The 18,379-nt window shown below is 38.4% G+C and overlaps 1 protein-coding gene across 1 annotated transcript in view; it reads left to right on the forward strand.

The window, feature by feature from the left end:
* Positions 1 to 6,803: 6,803 nt before the first annotated feature.
* LOC150075824 (uncharacterized) overlaps positions 6,804 to 18,379 on the forward strand; it is a 376,562-nt gene continuing 364,986 nt past the window's right edge. Inside the window, exon 1 of the mRNA XM_090387480.1 lies at positions 6,804 to 7,546. Within this exon, the coding sequence (XP_090243606.1) occupies positions 7,509 to 7,546 (38 nt within the window). The 5' untranslated portion in view covers positions 6,804 to 7,508. The remainder of the gene's footprint in view (positions 7,547 to 18,379) is intronic.

Genomic DNA, 18,379 nt, shown 5'->3' on the forward strand with positions numbered 1-18,379 from the left:
AAAAAAAAAAAAAAAAAAATGTGGAAGTCCGAAGGAACGCAGTTTTGTGACTGCTTCCTTCACATATTTTTCGGGTCTTTTTCTGGCTGGACTCACGATTCTTGATTTCGTTCAAAATAGTGATGCATATACCTCAGAGTTCATGGTTTTTACATGATGGCCATCAAAATTAGAGATTTCATGTTCCTGAAGTGAGCTGGCAGTAACTTTTCCTGCATAGACTGGATCTCTTGAGCTTCTTCTTGATTGAGTAGTTTAAAATAAATATTCTGTTTATACTGCTGGACGACCAGACGAGTTCACAAGATCGAAAGAATACAAGAAATATCACCGGATTTAGCAGTCACAGGCTTGAACCCCCGTTACTCAAACACATGTACTTATGTACACTCGGCTACTTTAGATGATGCCACCCGATCGATTATCCACGTTTCAACACCAATATGCCTCATACCATGCCAACAATTTCCTTTCCCTGAAGTGTAATCATGAACACACCTTTGAATAAGCTGGATGGTTAATTGAAGACAATACGTGCTTTAAGCAGTTGCGAACGCATATGAAAAAAAATAATAAAAAAAGATAAAAAATTTAGTGGTGTTAAGAACACATTTTGAAAACGGACTACTCCACTGCTATCTATTGGAGTTTTTTTTTTAAATTGTAGCCCGAAGAGAGTAAAGCTGGCTGCTGTTTATAACAGCAACTTGTATTACTTGAGTAGTGCTTTTAAAATTTATGGATTTTGAGCGTTTTTTAATTTATTTTTTCTGAGAAAATACACTCCTGAGCCAAAACATTATGACTACCTACCCGTTAAGTCCTTTCCTTTTCCCGCTGCACGGGCTTCATACTGAGGAACTAGTAGGCACTACCAGGGCCGTCACTATATATGCTGCTTCGCTCGGTGAAATCACTCCTAGGTGCTGAGGGGTGCGTCCACTCGTGGAGAGAGGGGTGACCATGATGTTTTTCCTCATGAGTGTAATCATTGGACAAAATATTTTGAGTGATCCTGGTATACGACGAAATATTAAGGTAATTTCAAGAAAACTTTTAAATAATGATACTATAACATTTTAGAAACATCTAAAAATATAGTTTCATTCCAACACAACTGTATATAAGGGGTGATAAAAAATAGAATGAGACTTTTGAAAACGTTACGAAACAAGCGTTATTAATTTAATACTATTTCCTTTTCAACACGAGCCTTTAATACGGGCACTAATCTCATTTTCCTTCACATTTCAACCTCACAAAATTCTCTTTTACATTTTTTGTTTCGAGATGGAGAAGCAAAAGTCGTAAAGAACTAAATGTTGGCTGCAAGGAACAGGCAAAAATATCCAAACGTTTATTTTTATGTCAAGATGATAATGGAACCAACCCAGCATTCTCATGATACTGAAGAAGACAGTGTTGTACTCCTATTCATACATGTCCAGCAAGCATCAGAACTGCTAAGAACTCCATCACTGTGGTGATGGAAGTTCTTTATCCGCAATACTCATCGCATTTAGCGTCCGTGATCATTTGTTTTCCAAGCTCAAAACCCCCTTGAAAGGTCACAAATTTGCAACGACTAAGGAAATTATTCAGAACACAATAAAAAAAATCCAACATATCATTGAAGTTCAAAAAAATCATTATAAAACATATTCATTGAAATTCCAACAAATCATTCCAAAAAATTTCGAAAAAGCATTCCAAAAAATTTCAAAATATTGAAATTCGAAAAAAAAAAAAAAAAAAACCTGAAATTCCAAAAAAACATCAAAATTCCCAAAAATTGTAAACAAAAAAACTAAAAAAAAATCATTCCACAATATCATTGAAGTTCTAAAAAATCATTCCAGCATTCAAGAAGTAACTTAAGGAATTCTTCCGGAAATTGCAGAAGCGTCTAGAATCAGTGTTAAACTACTTCAAAGATCCATTTGAATAACCGGTTTCACCATTTTTTCCCAAACAGTAGTTCATTCTCCGAACTTTTTGATCAACTTCGTACATCATGCAACAAATTACAGTTAAGTAACTAAAACTGTTTTTTATCTCTAATCTTTTTTATTTTTCCAGACCGGATCATTCAACATCAAGTTGGGCTGATTATTTTCCGCGTTTTTCAAGAATATGACAAATTAATATTCAACAAAACTTAAGCAGCATACCAAAATATTTTTAACATAATTGGCGGAGATTCAGTGCTTTGCCTATTGTTGCTATTTCATCACCGCACTAACAACAAATTATATATGGGGTCCTGAACCATTTCAATAAAGTGGGCGCCCTTCCCATATATGCGCAAAAATCAGGAATAATTGTCACAATAAAAAAATATCTACCTTATTACAAATACACCGATGAGCCAAAACATTATGACTACCTACCTAATATGACGTTGGTCCTCCACGTGCAGCCAAAACAGCTCGTACCCGGCGAGACATGGACGCTACAAAATTTCTAAATGTGTCTTGTGGTATCTGGTACCAACAGGTAACCAGCAGATCCTTTAACTCCTGTAAGGTCCGTGGTTGAGACGCCGCAGATCGGAGTTGCTGTTCGAACACAAACCACAGATGCTCGATGGGATTGATGTCTGCGGAATTTGGAGGCCAGAGCAATACCTGGAAGTCTTCCTCCTGTTTCGCGAACCAGTCTCGAAAAATCCAGGCGGTGTGGCATGGCGTATTATCCTGCTGAAAGACGGGGTGGCCAGAAGGTAAGACCGTTGCCATGAAAGGGTGTACCTGGTCAGCAATGATGTTTAGGTAGGCGGCAGACGACAGTCTGTGTATGTAGCACAGTGGTATCGTCACCGTCTTCCCCACACCGGGTGGAAAAGGCCAGAGTTCGAATCCCGTCAATGACGCGAGGAACTTTAATGGGCTTTTTTCACTCCGTGGCTGAGTTAGTCGGTCTCAGGCGTAGATAGCAAGGTTCCTCCCCCCCTCAGAAACTTGGGTTTTTCGTCTAGCAAACAGACAAATCGGCCATAAGAGACCAACAGACATAAGACACAGCACGGCAGATGAATTTAATTATTCAAGTGGCCTAAATATAATAGTTTTTAGTAATAGTAGGTGGTAGACGACAGCGGGCCCGATACATGGATGACTGGACCCAGGGTATCCCAGCAGAACATTGCCCAAAGCATGACACCGCCCCACCGGCTTGTTTTCGTCCCACGGTGCATGCAGGAGCCATCATTTCTCCAGGTAAACGACGCACACGTACCCGGCCGTCTACATGGAGCAACAGGAAACGTGATTCATCGGACCAGACGACCTTCTTCCAATCACTCAAGGTCCAGTTTTGATGCTCGCGTGCCCATTGTAGGCGTTGTGGCCGGTGAACCGTGGTTAGCATGGGCACTCGGAGCGGCCTACGGTTACGCAGCCCCATTTCAGCAGGGTTCGATGTACTGTGTGTTGTGACACATTACTCCCGTCACCAGCATTCCAATTACCGGCGAGTTGCGCTACAGTCGCCCTTCTGTTTCCACGTACCATCCGGGAGAGCTTTTGCTCACCTCGAGCATCGATGAGCCGTGGTCGTCCAACACCTCACCGGCGGTTCGTGGGTTTCCCCTCCTCGGACCACTTTCGGAAGGTACTAACCACGGCTGACCGTGAGCATCCCGCCAGCCGTGCCGTTTCGGATATGCTCCGACCCAGTCGTCTGGCCATTACAATTTGGCCTTTATCAAACTCGCTTAAGTCCTCTGCCTTTCCCATTTGAAGAACAAGAGTAACACTCATTAACGAAGCTCAGTATCGGGTGTTTTTTATACCGTGTCCCGACCCGCGCATGCGCCGTAGTTCACCTACAGTTGCTTCGATTTGCATAAGGACTAGCTACTCATGTTTTGGCTCATTGGTGTATATTTTAATATATTTCAGAAAAATAAAAAAAAAAAATCAATCGAATTTAAATTAACAGCGTTCAAAGATCCTTAAGAAATTAAAAGGAAAATAGCAATTCAAAAAAAAAGTTAACAAAAAGAGGAAATTTTCATATGGACAGTTATTTTTGATGTATAAGGTTTTGTCACAACGGATATAGAGTGGCCACATTGTATCTTTAAGTTATTAATATAAGTTTCAAGATTGTAAGTTATTAGATGAACATTATGGTCAGAGGCGTGAAAAAATGAAGAACAGTTATGCCAACAAATAATAGCTAAGGAGTCACAGAACCTCGGAAGTGCGATTGAAAGATAAATCACTTCCTTACAACAAATGCTGGATTGGTTGCTTGTTGTAGAGTTTTAAGCGTTAGACAATGTTTACTGGATGAAAATCACGAATTTCGGGGGGGGGGGGGGAAGCATGCTATCCTCGACCGACTAATTCAGCAACAGTGTGAAAAAGGCCCATAAAACTTCTTCACCTGATTGATGGGATTCGAACTCGGGTCATTTACACCCGATGTGGGGAGGATGGTGATCATACCACCCGTACTACCCAGGAGGATGAAAGCAATCTTAGCCATTCGGACGTGGAAGCAGATCCTAATTGGGGTATTATAAGAGATTCAGCAACGAGTACCATAGTGTGGCGTGGCGGGTTTATGAGTTTCGTGCGCTGCCGTTGTTCTTTGGTACACAAACAACAAATACAGTTGTGGATTCGTGTTTCTGTCTGATTCTATTTGGGCAAAAAATAAAGGAAGCGATGTAAATAATAAAAGGCAGCTAACGGGTCAAAAAGAAGCATCTGTTCTTGAAACACGTTGTTACACCCAAATTACAGTCTCTTTATTATAAAGAAGGATGCATCGACAAGTTCATTCATTCTATTTATTACTAAAAAATATCGTATGAAGGTCCAGACAATGTTATACACAGCATTTGCATTCAAGATACAAGTTCGAAAACAAAAGAGAAACCGTTAAACAAGGAAGTTTTCATCATTCTTTTTTTCGGAAATAACCAGTGCATTTCCCAAGTTGAATGGAATGACCTTGAACTCATAGAAGCATTAAATAATATTTTTATGCGAGTAACTGTATTTAAACCCAGAAGCACTTCATCTTATTCTCATAAGATGAAGCTCACTCTTAAAAAATCATCTAATGTTTTATTCATCAAATAAAATACGTTTTTTTCATTTTTTTTTAAATACAAAGTTTAGATCATACTGTGCTAATTTTTGCAGAAACTATAAGAGATGGGCCTAAAAAAAGTTATAAAATGTAGAGAGAGAGAGAGACAGGAGAAAAAACCAGATCTGACACTGGTATTTAGTAACAACCTTCATGGAATACAGAAAACCCACATCCTAGGAGGATGGAATTGGTTTTCCGGTATTATACCATGTTTTTCAGCCCGAAAAATATGCAAATCAGCCTGTGAACGTATATTTGTAGAGATATAACACCTGTTAATATATAATAAACACAGTATTACGAAAATTATGTTTTTCTGTTAATACATTTTTATTTTATGCTATACATCCACACATATCGATATCTGAATATCTCTTATGAACTCTAGAAACAGAAAACACTTTTTTTTTAAAAATAATTTACGTTTTCGTTTCAAGCACTACTTTTTTATTGGTTTGCAGCATTGAAAGGGTTAATGGGAATTATTGATAACCACTGATGACTCAGTTTTCCAGCAAAGAATATTAACCCCAAAAGCAATTAGTATTCATGAGAAAGCAGTAACGAGTATCAGCACGCATGCGCTAGAGCGCGTTCTCTGTGCACTAATCGAGATAATAGTTCTTGAAATAGATTTTAATAACGCACAATACTACACACAAATATAATATCAATTAATGTTTTGTACGCTTTAATTAAAATCTAGTACATCAGTAAATGTACTGTACGGTATTAATAATATTTACACTTACCGTTAATATTTATTTTTATTTTAAAACTAACTACAAGCGTATCGCCACAAGCATACGTTAATATTTCGCCTACTGAAATGACCTCTATATACATAGTCTGCATTAGATTTTAATTTCTTCTTATTATAAATAGCCCAAAATGCGCTATTTTGAATAAGGGCAAATATACTGTTTTATTGGAAATAAAATATTTGTTTTATCTGGAGTAAGAAGAAATAAAATATATGCCGTTTGAAACTCATAAATAAAAATAAATTTAATGAATAAACAAGAGAAAATAATACAAGGTATTGTAATAGTATTCTTTTCTTAATAGGCCAATTATAAAACAGTAAAACTTAAATCAACAGACAGTTCTCAGACTCCTTTAATTTAAATTAAAACTATTACAAAAAGCAAACAAAGAAACATTCAAAATTCAAATAATGATACTGTAGTGAAAAGGAAAAAACTGAAATAATAATAATAATATTTCAGAGTGATGCTCTATTACTTTACGATTTTTTAGTTCAAATGGGCAATATCTTCGAAAAACTTTTATTCTTTGTGAATGTTATATATACCTTCTCAGCATGAAAATAAATGTGACTGAATGTACTGAAGTGACAGAAGACACGCTGTCTACTTCACTGCTATAATTTTAAGACTAAAGCCGCGCAGAAGTTTTATGCGCATTATGACCACTTAAACAAAGCATCTCAGTAGTTTCAGACTGTAGAGACCTTCGGCAGAGAGCCGACAGCGTTTGTTGGCTACATTCTTCCCTCCATCGATCGATTACTCTCCGAGAAGCACCCTCCATGGTGAAAAGCCCAGCTGCCGAGTGACGTCGCAAATGCAGCAGCAACAGCATGAGCGCACGCGTCTATTGATCGTGGCGCTGCAGAGCAACGTCACTCAGTTCGCTTTAAGGCAGAAGCCACAAAAGTAGGGCAGTTTACCGTTGTGTACTTGGACGATGTTTGTGTTTGGTATGTTGTGACATGTGTGTGTGTCCAACGAACATTTGTCAGTTTTTGTATACTCTGTAAGTGTAATTCTAATTACGAAACCCTAGTTTGGTGCTAAGTTTACAATTCATTCGCATGCAAACCTTATTTTGGTGTTGTCAACAAAGCTCGTCGTTCCTCAGTATCAGTGATTCTATTGACACTGGTTAAGCCTAACGGAATTGGAAATTTTAACGTGAATTACAAGTGTATGGTGTGTTGCTAGTAGGTGTGAGTTGACAGACAGGTTACCCTTGTTGATGTCAACCATAGGTCCTCTGCTAACTGAAAAAATAAAATTAAGCCAACTTTCCATCACCTAAATTGGTGTCATCCACAAATGCCACAAGGCAGCCCAGTTCATACACCCTCAATGTTTAGTGGTATTGAGTAAAGGTGGCATCTTTTTATGGCGTGAAATATTTAAAAATTTTTCCAAATCGGCCAGACATCATGGCTGCCTTTGTTGACAGATACCACTAACCTAGTGACGAGGCCCAGATGTATGCAACTTCCTGCCCTCTGAACGGCTAACGTACACAGGCCGTTAGTTATTTATTTTTCTTTTTATTTTTAATTTTTTTTTTAAATATCGTAGCTTGTCAAAGTGCTGCTCGCGGTGTTTTATCTCATTGTCCTGGCTATTGCAGTCGTCCTCATGCTGGGGGTGCTGCGCCGGCACTGGAAACCTAAGCGGTAAGTTCAGTGTTCCTTTATGTATCTCTTGTTTATATTCAGTGCCACGGATGTTAGCTGTTAGCAAGTTATAACCAGATGATGCTCATAAAAGGAACGCTCATTGGGCTAAATTTGACTAGGTGATATTTTTGGTAATGACTTTCATGTTTGGCATGTCGGTGATCATAAATTTAACGAAATATATAGGATAAAAAGAAAAGGTTGCTTACCTCCTATTAATTATTGACACAGTTAACATATGAGAGCTAAAAAAATATGCTGATACTTTCTGTGCATTACCTGTTTTTTGCCTACATTGAAATGCCCATAAACTATTTATTTATTTAAGTTAAATGTCTCTATGTTTCGATAACTTATTTAAAAAAATCTTCAGTTTATTTAGTTCACCACTTGATTTATTCAGAAATCTTAAGAGTATCAATTAATATCATAAGAAAAATTAATTTATTGTGCTGGTTCGCTGTAAACTACCAGTAATAATTGAAACCATATTTAATTACAGACTGTTAAGATCTGATAAAAGTCAACAATTATGCCTTTAACTTGACACATCTAATAATATCAAAATGTGTGTTCTATTTTCAAGTACTGTACAAATATTTCGATTTATCTGACCTAGTGGACAATCAGAGCACAAACGATAATTGTTCTGTAAGTTGGCACCTGCATACGAATACCTTTCTGAAGCTATCCTTCATTACCATTTCAGTCTTGTCCACTTCAAGCACATCAATATACGTTAACTGATCAATATCAATCCATCAGTCTTTTAGAATTACTTGAAACTAAATTTTTGATTATTTTTTATAACATTCAGCTTTAATAAGAACACTAATATATATCTCTACCTGTTATTAATCCAATAATTATTATTGGCATTGTTAATTATTATGAACTGTTTAAAAATTGTTTAGTACTTCCGGACAACCCGCTTTGTCTTGTTTTAGAGAACCTAATCTTGTTTTCAAACCTGTGCAAGTAACAGTTTTATTTAAAGTGTTCGAAGAATTCCTTTAAAATGTCATATACAACTTGTTTGATAAATAATAAACTATGCACTTTAATAATACATAAAATATAGTTTTATTATTTCGTATACATTATTTGATTGCCTACATTATGGCTTTTAAAGACTATATGCATTCACCCAGAATAAACTTAATCCTGGTCTCTCTCTCTCTCTTTCTCGCATTATGTGTTGCAAACTTCCTAGGGAAAGTTCACTGCATTCAAGGAGGGTCACAATAGTCATAAGAATCGATTTTGGCTTCCCTGAGTTAGGAACCTTTATTTAGGTAGGAAGAAACCACCTGGGAAACTTTTCCTTTCTTTTTTATTCTTCATACCTTTCAAAACGAAGAACTCAAATATTAAAAGCCATTCAAAAAATAATTAAAGTCATTACCCACTGTAACAAATCACTTAGAATATGATGGTATCACGTTCACAAAGCTCGTTTAATATTAACGAAGTAATAGTAACTGTCTTATGGGACGAATTTTCTGTATACATATGGATTTCATGAAAAGGAGGATTAATCTCTTTTAAATAAGAACAGTAGGCTTGCTTTCTGTTCGTTTTAATCCATATACCTTATCCAGTCAACTTTATTATATTCAATTTTTTATATTTTCTTCTTTTTCCTTTTTATTAAAATTCAAAATGTAATTTTTGAATAAAATTAAGCCTAGCTGTTTTTATTTAAAAGAGTTTGCAGAACTTGTGGAAATGCAACTAGAGGCGACTTCAAAGTACACGCAAAAATACGCATATCTGTATCAGCTTAAAATCTTTCAAAGATCAGTGTTTTGCATGATAGTTTGGATTGAGTTTCAGATATACTGCACTAATTTCAAAATTTCTGATCTCAGCTTCACATGCATTCTTTCCAAAAAAAAAAAAAAAAGTCCATCCGTGATAGAATAGTGGTTACTATCACGCCACCCGTTTGTAAATGGCTGGGTTCCAACTGTATTATTGATGTTAAAAGAAAAAAAGTTATTACGGCCTTTCCAAGTTTGGCTGAGTTAGCTGGTTTCAGATGGACATACAGAGTTCCCCCTCTTAGAATTTTTCTCAGATTTCTTTTCACCTCTCGAATAGACAAACCTTATACATAAGAAATTAACAAACACGATATGATACACAGACACCTCATATCCTGAACTGCCTTGACGAAAATCCAAACGCTCCGACTAACAGCAGTTTTTCGTAAAAGTATCCTTTGCTGATAATTTTCATATTCTCAGTTAACTTTTTAAAACTGCACGTTTTATAAACAGTACGTTATTTAATGGGGATATTCATTTTTATTCCATGTTTCTATCTGAATTATTTTTTAAAAAAGTGTGTCCAAAATGGCAGCAGGCTTGGAATGCTTATTCTCTAGTTGATAACTGGCGTGGAGGGAAGAGGGGGATGGGATCTGTTTTGAAGCCTCAAAAAGAGTGCCCGGAACGACCATCGATAGTGATTGTCGGTCACGAAATTCGTTTTGGAAGGTGGCTGGAAAAAGAGAAAAAGAGAGGGAGGCGGAAATACTCACGATTTCTGACCAGGAAGTTAAACAGCAGGAGAACGTGATGGTAATGCGAGAAGGATGTATCAGGAGTCTCCACATTTATTTCCAGTGGAAAAGCAGGTGTTCCCAAAAGTCACAAACATGTTTTGTGCATTTAAAGTTGGAAAGGCGTGACGAAACTTCTACAGAGTCAATGGCGACCTTGTTGGATTGATCAGTGTGCATTTATGTACAAAAATCTGATAGGTTTGATGCGCATATATCAGGATAAATACTCAGTGGACAAAAAATTCGAATTATTGTAGTCAATACAGCGTAAGAAAACATGAATGTGACGTTAAGAGTGATGTGATCGTTGCTAAACCAACAGTACTTAGTCGAAATGATGTGATATTTATCTGTTAAACATGATTAACCAGTTAGGATGCATCGCATCAAACGATGGAATTTTTCTTCTGAACAATAAGTATCATGAACATAACAAAATATAGTAAAATCGTTGCCATTATCTCAAATGAAAAGTTGTGAACTCTTTGTGGTAGTGCTGTAATATAAACAGCTTTTTTTATCTTTTTTTGGGGGGGAGGGTTAAAATATGGTTTCAGAGTCAATCTGATATACCAGAGTTCGGGATTTGCCCTTAAGCCGGTGCACCATAACTAATCGTCCTCTTAATTCATTATCGGCAGCAACACTCCTCGCATTTTCTTCTTCTCTGTGTTCCCCAACATTCGTGACAACTTCTCTGGTTTGCAATTGATTCTTTTAATGCCGATTCAAACTCTAGTTTCGATGAATCATAACCGTAAGCCTATGATTTCTCTAAATAGTGAAAATGGTGTCTTACCAAATGATGGATGCCAGAAGTGGATTGAACCTAACTACTGGATAAACTATTTACTGTAACTGACTATAATCCAGTGTTGCCTCTTATACTGAATTGACTACAGGTGTACCACACCTGTAGTCAATCACGTTTCTGACTATATATACGTTGACATTAGGCGTCTTCACAAACGTTTAGGTACATCTGTGACACTAAACTAGAGCGACGTGTTTCCTGTCTTACTATCAACCCATGTTTAAAATGGGTTGATAGTAAGATAGGAAAATACCATTAGAATTACCACAAGACCAGTCATAGTGAGAAAAAGGCACATCTGGAAATGACCAGTCGACTGAAGGCTGTTCAGGATTGTATGGGCACAGAGACAATCCAGAATATCATCTTATGTGGCCCGTATCATAATCCGGCAAAAACTATCGTAATGTACAGCACGTCTAAGTTGTTGTAGTACAGTAATTAACCCCCCCCCCCCCCACACACACACGCAACCATTAATCTGCGTGTAGAAAGTCAAACACGAATCACCAGAACTGGAAACTAGAAGGGTGGAAAAAGGTCATTTAGTTATAGTTATACCATACAGATGGCAAGAGCAAATTTTGAAAAGGAGTAAGAGGCCACGAAACTATTATTTAGTGCAGATAATGTGAGCGGGTGGGAAATGTTTTGTTGGAAGGCAAAATGGTGCTCAACCTTATCTCCTTTATGTGCGACGATATATAGGGGAAAAGTCATTAGCAAATTACCTAACTAATTAAAATACCTCCTGCAACTGGCCATAAAAATAATACGTAAAGTTTTATACGTTGTTGTTTTATGTCTTTGCTTCACTGAAGCAAATTATGCTAGCTTTTAAACGCTAAAGCATTTTAAGTTTTATTTATTATTATTTTTTTAAGGAGATTTGAACCAAAAACGTCAATTTTTTTTCTAAAGTAACGATGTCACGTTTTTCACACATATGCCACATGTTGAGCGTGATAGTAAAGCCTATATAAAGACTGTCATGGACCAAGTGCATCCCATCATAATTACCCCTTATTCGCTTCCCCATTCCTTTTTCGTGACGCCCACTTCCAGTAGGATAATGTGGCATGCCATCGAACCAGTATGCAGCAGTGATTCCAGGAGCATCGTAGGGATCTCTCCTTAATTCCCTGGCCCACACAGTCGCCTAATCTCACCCCAACAATGCATTTCCAGAATGAAGTTGAAAGCCATCAGGCGTATCGACGTGCTCCCGGCTATTATCGAGGAATTGGGGGACGCTTTCGGGGAGGAACGTTGCCTTCGGCCCACAGTGAGCATGTGAATGGCCAAAACAGTAGTGATTAATCATTATTCGCTTGTGTTTTGGTGTTGATTGAGATCCTACGAAATACTAGATGGTTGCTGGTATGGTGCAGGATTTCAATTATAAACAAATTCTCATATTACATAAGCATTGTTTACGTATATTATACAATATTTTTAAAATAAGGTCTAATATAGTACGAATCTCACAAATTAGGTTATGCTAATTTATAAATCCTTAGCAGAAAATATTCCCCTATGAGCAGCCCTCAATGTTTCAAACAATGCTCTAAAATAGTGGGATCAATGTAAATTATTAACCCCTCCATTAATTTGGATATTTAAATAGTGTAAATGAAATCTAAGTGTAACAAAACTGTTTTTAGATATCGAAAAGACATCTCGGAACTTAATGGATCCGTATATTGCGTATGTGAAACTAATGTGCTTTCAAATGCTGTGTTTCGGGATTAGAGACATCCATTCTTGACCTAAAAGAGCGACGTCGAACAACAAACGAATTTTCTGGGAGGGCGCATTTGCCAATCCTTCCGAAGGGATAACTTGCATCACTTTCACTTCAGAGATCACTTGCATTTGCAAAATAGTTGGGCATTATTTGACCTTTCCTGAATTGATAAGTCCAAATGGACGTAGTATTTGGTTCGTTTTCCACACTTCAATTACTAAATTTTTCTTTTCTTGGTTGGTTGTCTTGACTTCTCATCCTTGTGTTCATTATTGAACGTTTCGTACTTAATTTATATGAACCCACGCAAAGGTTTTATGTTTGGAAAATATTTCAAATTCCCAATGAATATTTTTTTAACTAGGCAGCAAATTTTAAGTCTTGGGAACTAGGCAATATCTGACTTCAAATTTGGATTCACCTCATTAAAACCCATGGGATTCACCATATTTCGGGAGTTGTCTATAGCCTGTTAAAATTTCATTAAAAGAGTTATTACAAAAAATATAGTCAAAGTGAAATAGGTTTTTTACCTTTGATTCCGCTTTTGTAAACAGGAACCTCTCTGACAACAGCAGTCCGCCAGCGTACTGGTTTCCACATTCCCGATAACATGTCTTCGTTGTAGCAGTATTTTGATGAAAACTTTTACAGTCCAGCGTTATCTGAGAAAAAAGTCTAAATGGGAATGGAAGAAGTATATTTTTTGCGATATACGGAAATAAAGATTTTGGTAGGTTTATAATAATTTCCAATCAAGATTTTATTGTTCTCTGCTGTGATTTTGTTCAATAAACGTTCACAAACTTTCTTGAAAGAGTGGTGTGCTCCTCATATACGATACAATAAGAGGAATCTCTTCTTGATCACTTAATTTTCGCTCTCGTGGCTAGTACAGTTGGTAGAATCGCAATCTTCCCCAAACCAGGTGGAAGGGACCTGAGTTCAAGTCCCGTTGATGACGTGAGGAATTTTTATGGGCCTTTATCAAAACGTTACTGAGTTAGTCGGTCTCAGGCGAGGGTAGCATGGTTTTTTCTCCCGGAAACTCGAGTTTCTCTGACTACAAATGTAGCAAACAAATTTCTGACTACAAAATTAGCACGATTGAAAATTGCTGACTCCGATTGGCAGTACAACTAACATGAATAGATAAACTAAATCTTAAATACGAAATATGTTGGGAAATCAGACTTAAAAAATATGGTGGAATCTCAATTTCGCCATATTTTTTAACGATAAATAAATCTTCGCTGATATTTATATATTCTACACTGAAGGGAAAAATTTTTTTCTCCATTTTTTGTGGAAAAGGAAGAGATTATTTTCCTTGACACATATATATATGTATTAATTTACAACTTTTACTAGTGTACTGTCTGTAAAAGCGTGGATAGATACTCATTTTAATGAAACAATAAATTATGGATTCTCTTCTAATTAGAATAGACTATAAAGAATCAACATAAACATTTCAAATAATTCATTTCTCTTTAATAATTAGCAAAAAATCTAATCAACCTTTGCTAAAAACGGGTATTTTTATATTTTTTTCTGTCTGGTACTGGCACAAAACAGTAATCTTTTATGATGAAGTCGAATTTATTGCAAATTGTAGACTAATTATTAAAATTAGTTGTTTTTTGGCCTAAATAAAGGTCGGCAGCAAAAAGCATTAAGATCATTTAAAATCAAGGATACGGTAAGTATATTTGTGAAGCACAGGGAGATAAATCAGAATTTTATTTATAAATTGTTGTTGTAGGATTTTAGGAGCATTAGCGACCATATTGTTCCGTATACTGTCTGTAAATTGCGTGTGTTCTATGGTGGATTTGCTGTTTGCTGGACGAAAAACCCGAGTTTCCGTGAGAAAAAACTACCCTACCATCGTCTGAGGCTAACTAACTCAGCCATGTTGCGAAAAAGACCCATAAAAATTCCTCACGTCATCGACGGGTCTCGAACTCAAGTCGTTTCCACCGATGTGGGTATAAACAACCTGATCTGTGCTACTCTGGAGAGCTATTTTTCAGTGATTTTCATAGCCAGAAAAAGCCGAGTCAGAAGGTAGATAACTGTCTTTTACACAGTCGTTAAAGGGCATACTGCTGCCGTAGGACCATGTTAAAGGAACACATTCACTGAGCTCAAAGGCAAGGCATTGAGCAATTTATAAGGATACTAATATGATACATACACTGAGTGATCACTGAATAATGACCACCCCTATGAAAACTGAATGCGACCCGTTGACCATGTCACCCATGCCTGCTGCACAGTAAGCAACCCAGCGCTCCAAGTCTTGGCAGGAGTTCTCCCTCTGGACCTGCAGATAATTCGCAAAGGCGTGTACTACCGGCTCGCAAAGGGACTCCCTACCACCATCCTGGATTTCACTAAAAACCCAGCAAACACCACCAAAGAAGAAAAAAAGCGCCTTGCAGTCCACCTTCTTAACGTCTGGCAAAACAGATGGAATACCACCCCTAAAGGCTCCATCACTAAAAAATTCTTACCTCAGATAGCTCAGATCTACCCTAAAGCTCCAACATGGTACAGCACAGGTTTATACACCACTTTCCTGATTACAGGCCATGGATCCATAAATCACAAACTTGCCTCCATGATCATCGTGGATGACCCTCGCTGTCTTTGTGGTGAAAACGAAGACTGGGATCACCTATTCTATGTTTGCCCGCTCTACGAGGATCTGCGAACGTTGCTCATAACAAAAATACATGCCTTGCCTCGAGGATATGAACACTTTCTGATCAATGAGGAAGATCAGTACCACGCTTTCTCTGCCTTCGCCCATGATCTCTTCACCAAAACAAGATCACTGGTACAACGTCCTGGAACTAATGCACATTGATCAACACCCTTTTCTCATATATTGAACATCTCCACCTCAGATTCGACTGTCTTAACCCGACTGTGAACATCTTCACCTAGATTGTGACCACTTCTAGCTACTGGACTTGACACTCAGGTCGCTTGAATTGTTTCATCCGTGTCTCTCTTGATCCGTGACTGTCATCCCACCCTCTCGAGGGCCCTCTTCTTCCACGTTCCGCTTAGGTGGGAGAATTCCCACACAACCTGCGGAGGATGCCTTCCCATACATCCTCCGTCGCTCTGTCTATACCTCCTTTCCTTTACCCTCTCCTGTGCTCCCTGTACCACACATATATATATATATATTTTTTTTTTTTTACTTGGTCTCTTTCCAGGAAGCTCAGGAGACCTGGAATAGACTAGCCAGAGAATTATGGGCTGCCTGGCTATCTCCTAGTGGTGTGTGCGGGCAACGTGGGTCCCACCAAGGGCCCTGCGGCCAAAAACCAGGACACCCAACAGAACCCAGCACAATACTTCATTTACAACACATAAAAATTTTCTGGCTTTCACAGTGATACTGTTTGTCCCCACAGAGTTCATGTGGCGCAGATGTGGGAAACCGCCAGAGGCGTCTTTCCCCCAACACTATGCACACCATGATCACGTGAGGTACGAGAGTGCGCAGTTAGTCGACCCAGGTAGTATAGATAAGGTGTCAGTGGTTCAGTAGGTAGTAAAATTCCGAGCGTGAGGGGTAAAAGGAAGGATTTATCGGACTTTGATAAAGGACAACTTGTGGGTGCTCAACGAGCTGGTTCCTCGATTTCCCAAACGGCTGAACTGATAGGATGTTCGACAGCCACCGTAGTTAAAGTGTGCCAGGACTGGCGTAAAAACGGTCAAACAACGACCCGACGGCAAAACTGCAAAGGTCAGCAAAAGGTGGATGTTAGAAGTGAGCCCAGGGTCCGACGATTCGTATAGGCGAACAGGCGCAGCACTGTTGAAGAGTTGACTACCCAATACAACACGGGCCAACCCGGATCAATATCTGGCATGACCATGCATCACACGCTCGCACGTATGGGCTATACCAGCAGACAATCCCTATGGCGTCCTCTCCTAACCAAGGTTCACCGGCGTAAAAGACTGCCTGGTGCAAAAGCATGCAAGTTGGACGTCAGAAGACTGGAAGAAGGTGTGCTGGTCGGATGAGTCACATTATTTACTCCACACCGTGGATGGTCGTGTACTGATTTGGCGTCAATAACATGAGGTTCTTCATCCATCATGCATGGTATCAAAAGTTCCTGCCAGTGAAACATGCCCCACACCATACAACCGGTGGAGACGGTTGTATGGTGTGGGGCATGTTTCACTGGCAGGAACTCGAACCCCTGGTGCATGTGGAACAACGTATCAGTGGTCTCCGCTATCGTCAACTGCTTGGAGACTATGTACACCTCGCTATGTTACCCTTTTCCCCGAATGGCGATGGTGTCTTCCAAGATGATAATGCGCCGAGCCGTCGGGCACTTGTTGTGCAGGAATGGTTTGAGGAACACAGTTCTGACTTCCGGCATATCCATTGGTCTCCGAACTCCACCGATATCAATCCTATAGAGCACTTGTGGAACACTATGGAAAGACATATCAGTCATCTGCATACACCAATCGCCTTCATACCTGCATTGCTGACCGCATTACACACAGCTTTGTTGGCCATACTTTCCGAACGCTTCCGACATCTTGTTGAATCAATGCCACATCGGATAGCTGCTGTGCTGAGGGCAAAAGGAGGACCTATGAAGTATTAGGTAGGTGGTCATAATTCAGTGATCACTCAGTGTATAAACTGAAGTAAACATAAAAAAATGTCATATTAGGGTTACCCGAGAACTAACTCATCTGTCTATGTATAATATGTTCTTAAATTAGATGTGCTCTTTGTTTGTTTTTCTGGATGAAAAACCTGAGTTTACCGGTGGAAAAAACTTGCTGTCCACGCCTGAGACCGTCTAACTGAACTACAGAGCGAAAAAAGTCCATAAAAGTTCTTCGCGTCATTGATGGGATTCGAACTAGTGCCTTTTCCACCCGGTAGGGAAGAAGGTAATTATAACCACTTTGCTATTCGAGTGTAATGCCCTCGTGGGTAATACAGTTGGTATAATTGCCGTACTACCCATATCGGGTGGAGAAGACCTGAGTTCGAGTACCATCGAAGACGCGAGGAATTTTTTGAGCCTCTTTCACGACGTGGCTAAGTTAATCGGTCTCAGGCGAGGATAACATGGTTTTTAACATGGTTTTTCATACCCTGAAACTTGGGTTTTCGTTCCTAAAACCCTATTACAACCCGCAGGTAAATATAGATAAACGTCTGGGTTTTCCTCTAACCACTAAGCACTAATTGCACAGCGCAGGTGCTGATTAAACGCTACTGTGAATAGCAAGTAAAGATAGTTAGGCTTGCACTTCAAAGAAAAAATTGCATTGAGTACTGGAATTGAACCGAGAAACTAAAAAATTAGTGGTATCAAAGGACATCATGTTATAATTAAGCCGGTCATTAATGTTATCAAAGCATTCTGGTAAGCTTAGTGGCATTACAAAAAACGTTTGAGGTCATGCAAATAAATTGACTTTAATATCAGGATGATGAATGCGGTCACTAACTCATTGATTTATATTGCTCAATCAACTCATCCCCTGGTATTTACTACCGTGAAGGGAATTTGTCACTCACCAATGTAACACTTTATTTAGTTTGATAGGACAAATAAACATTTATTTATTTATTCATAGAATAAACAATAAATAGGTCAAGGACTAATCTTGGTGAACGCTAGATTCGGA

The sequence above is a fragment of the Mastigoproctus giganteus genome, chromosome 13 (assembly GCF_048544385.1).
Source record: "Mastigoproctus giganteus isolate SK-2022 chromosome 13, ASM4854438v1, whole genome shotgun sequence".
Lineage (NCBI taxonomy): Eukaryota > Metazoa > Arthropoda > Arachnida > Uropygi > Thelyphonidae > Mastigoproctus > Mastigoproctus giganteus.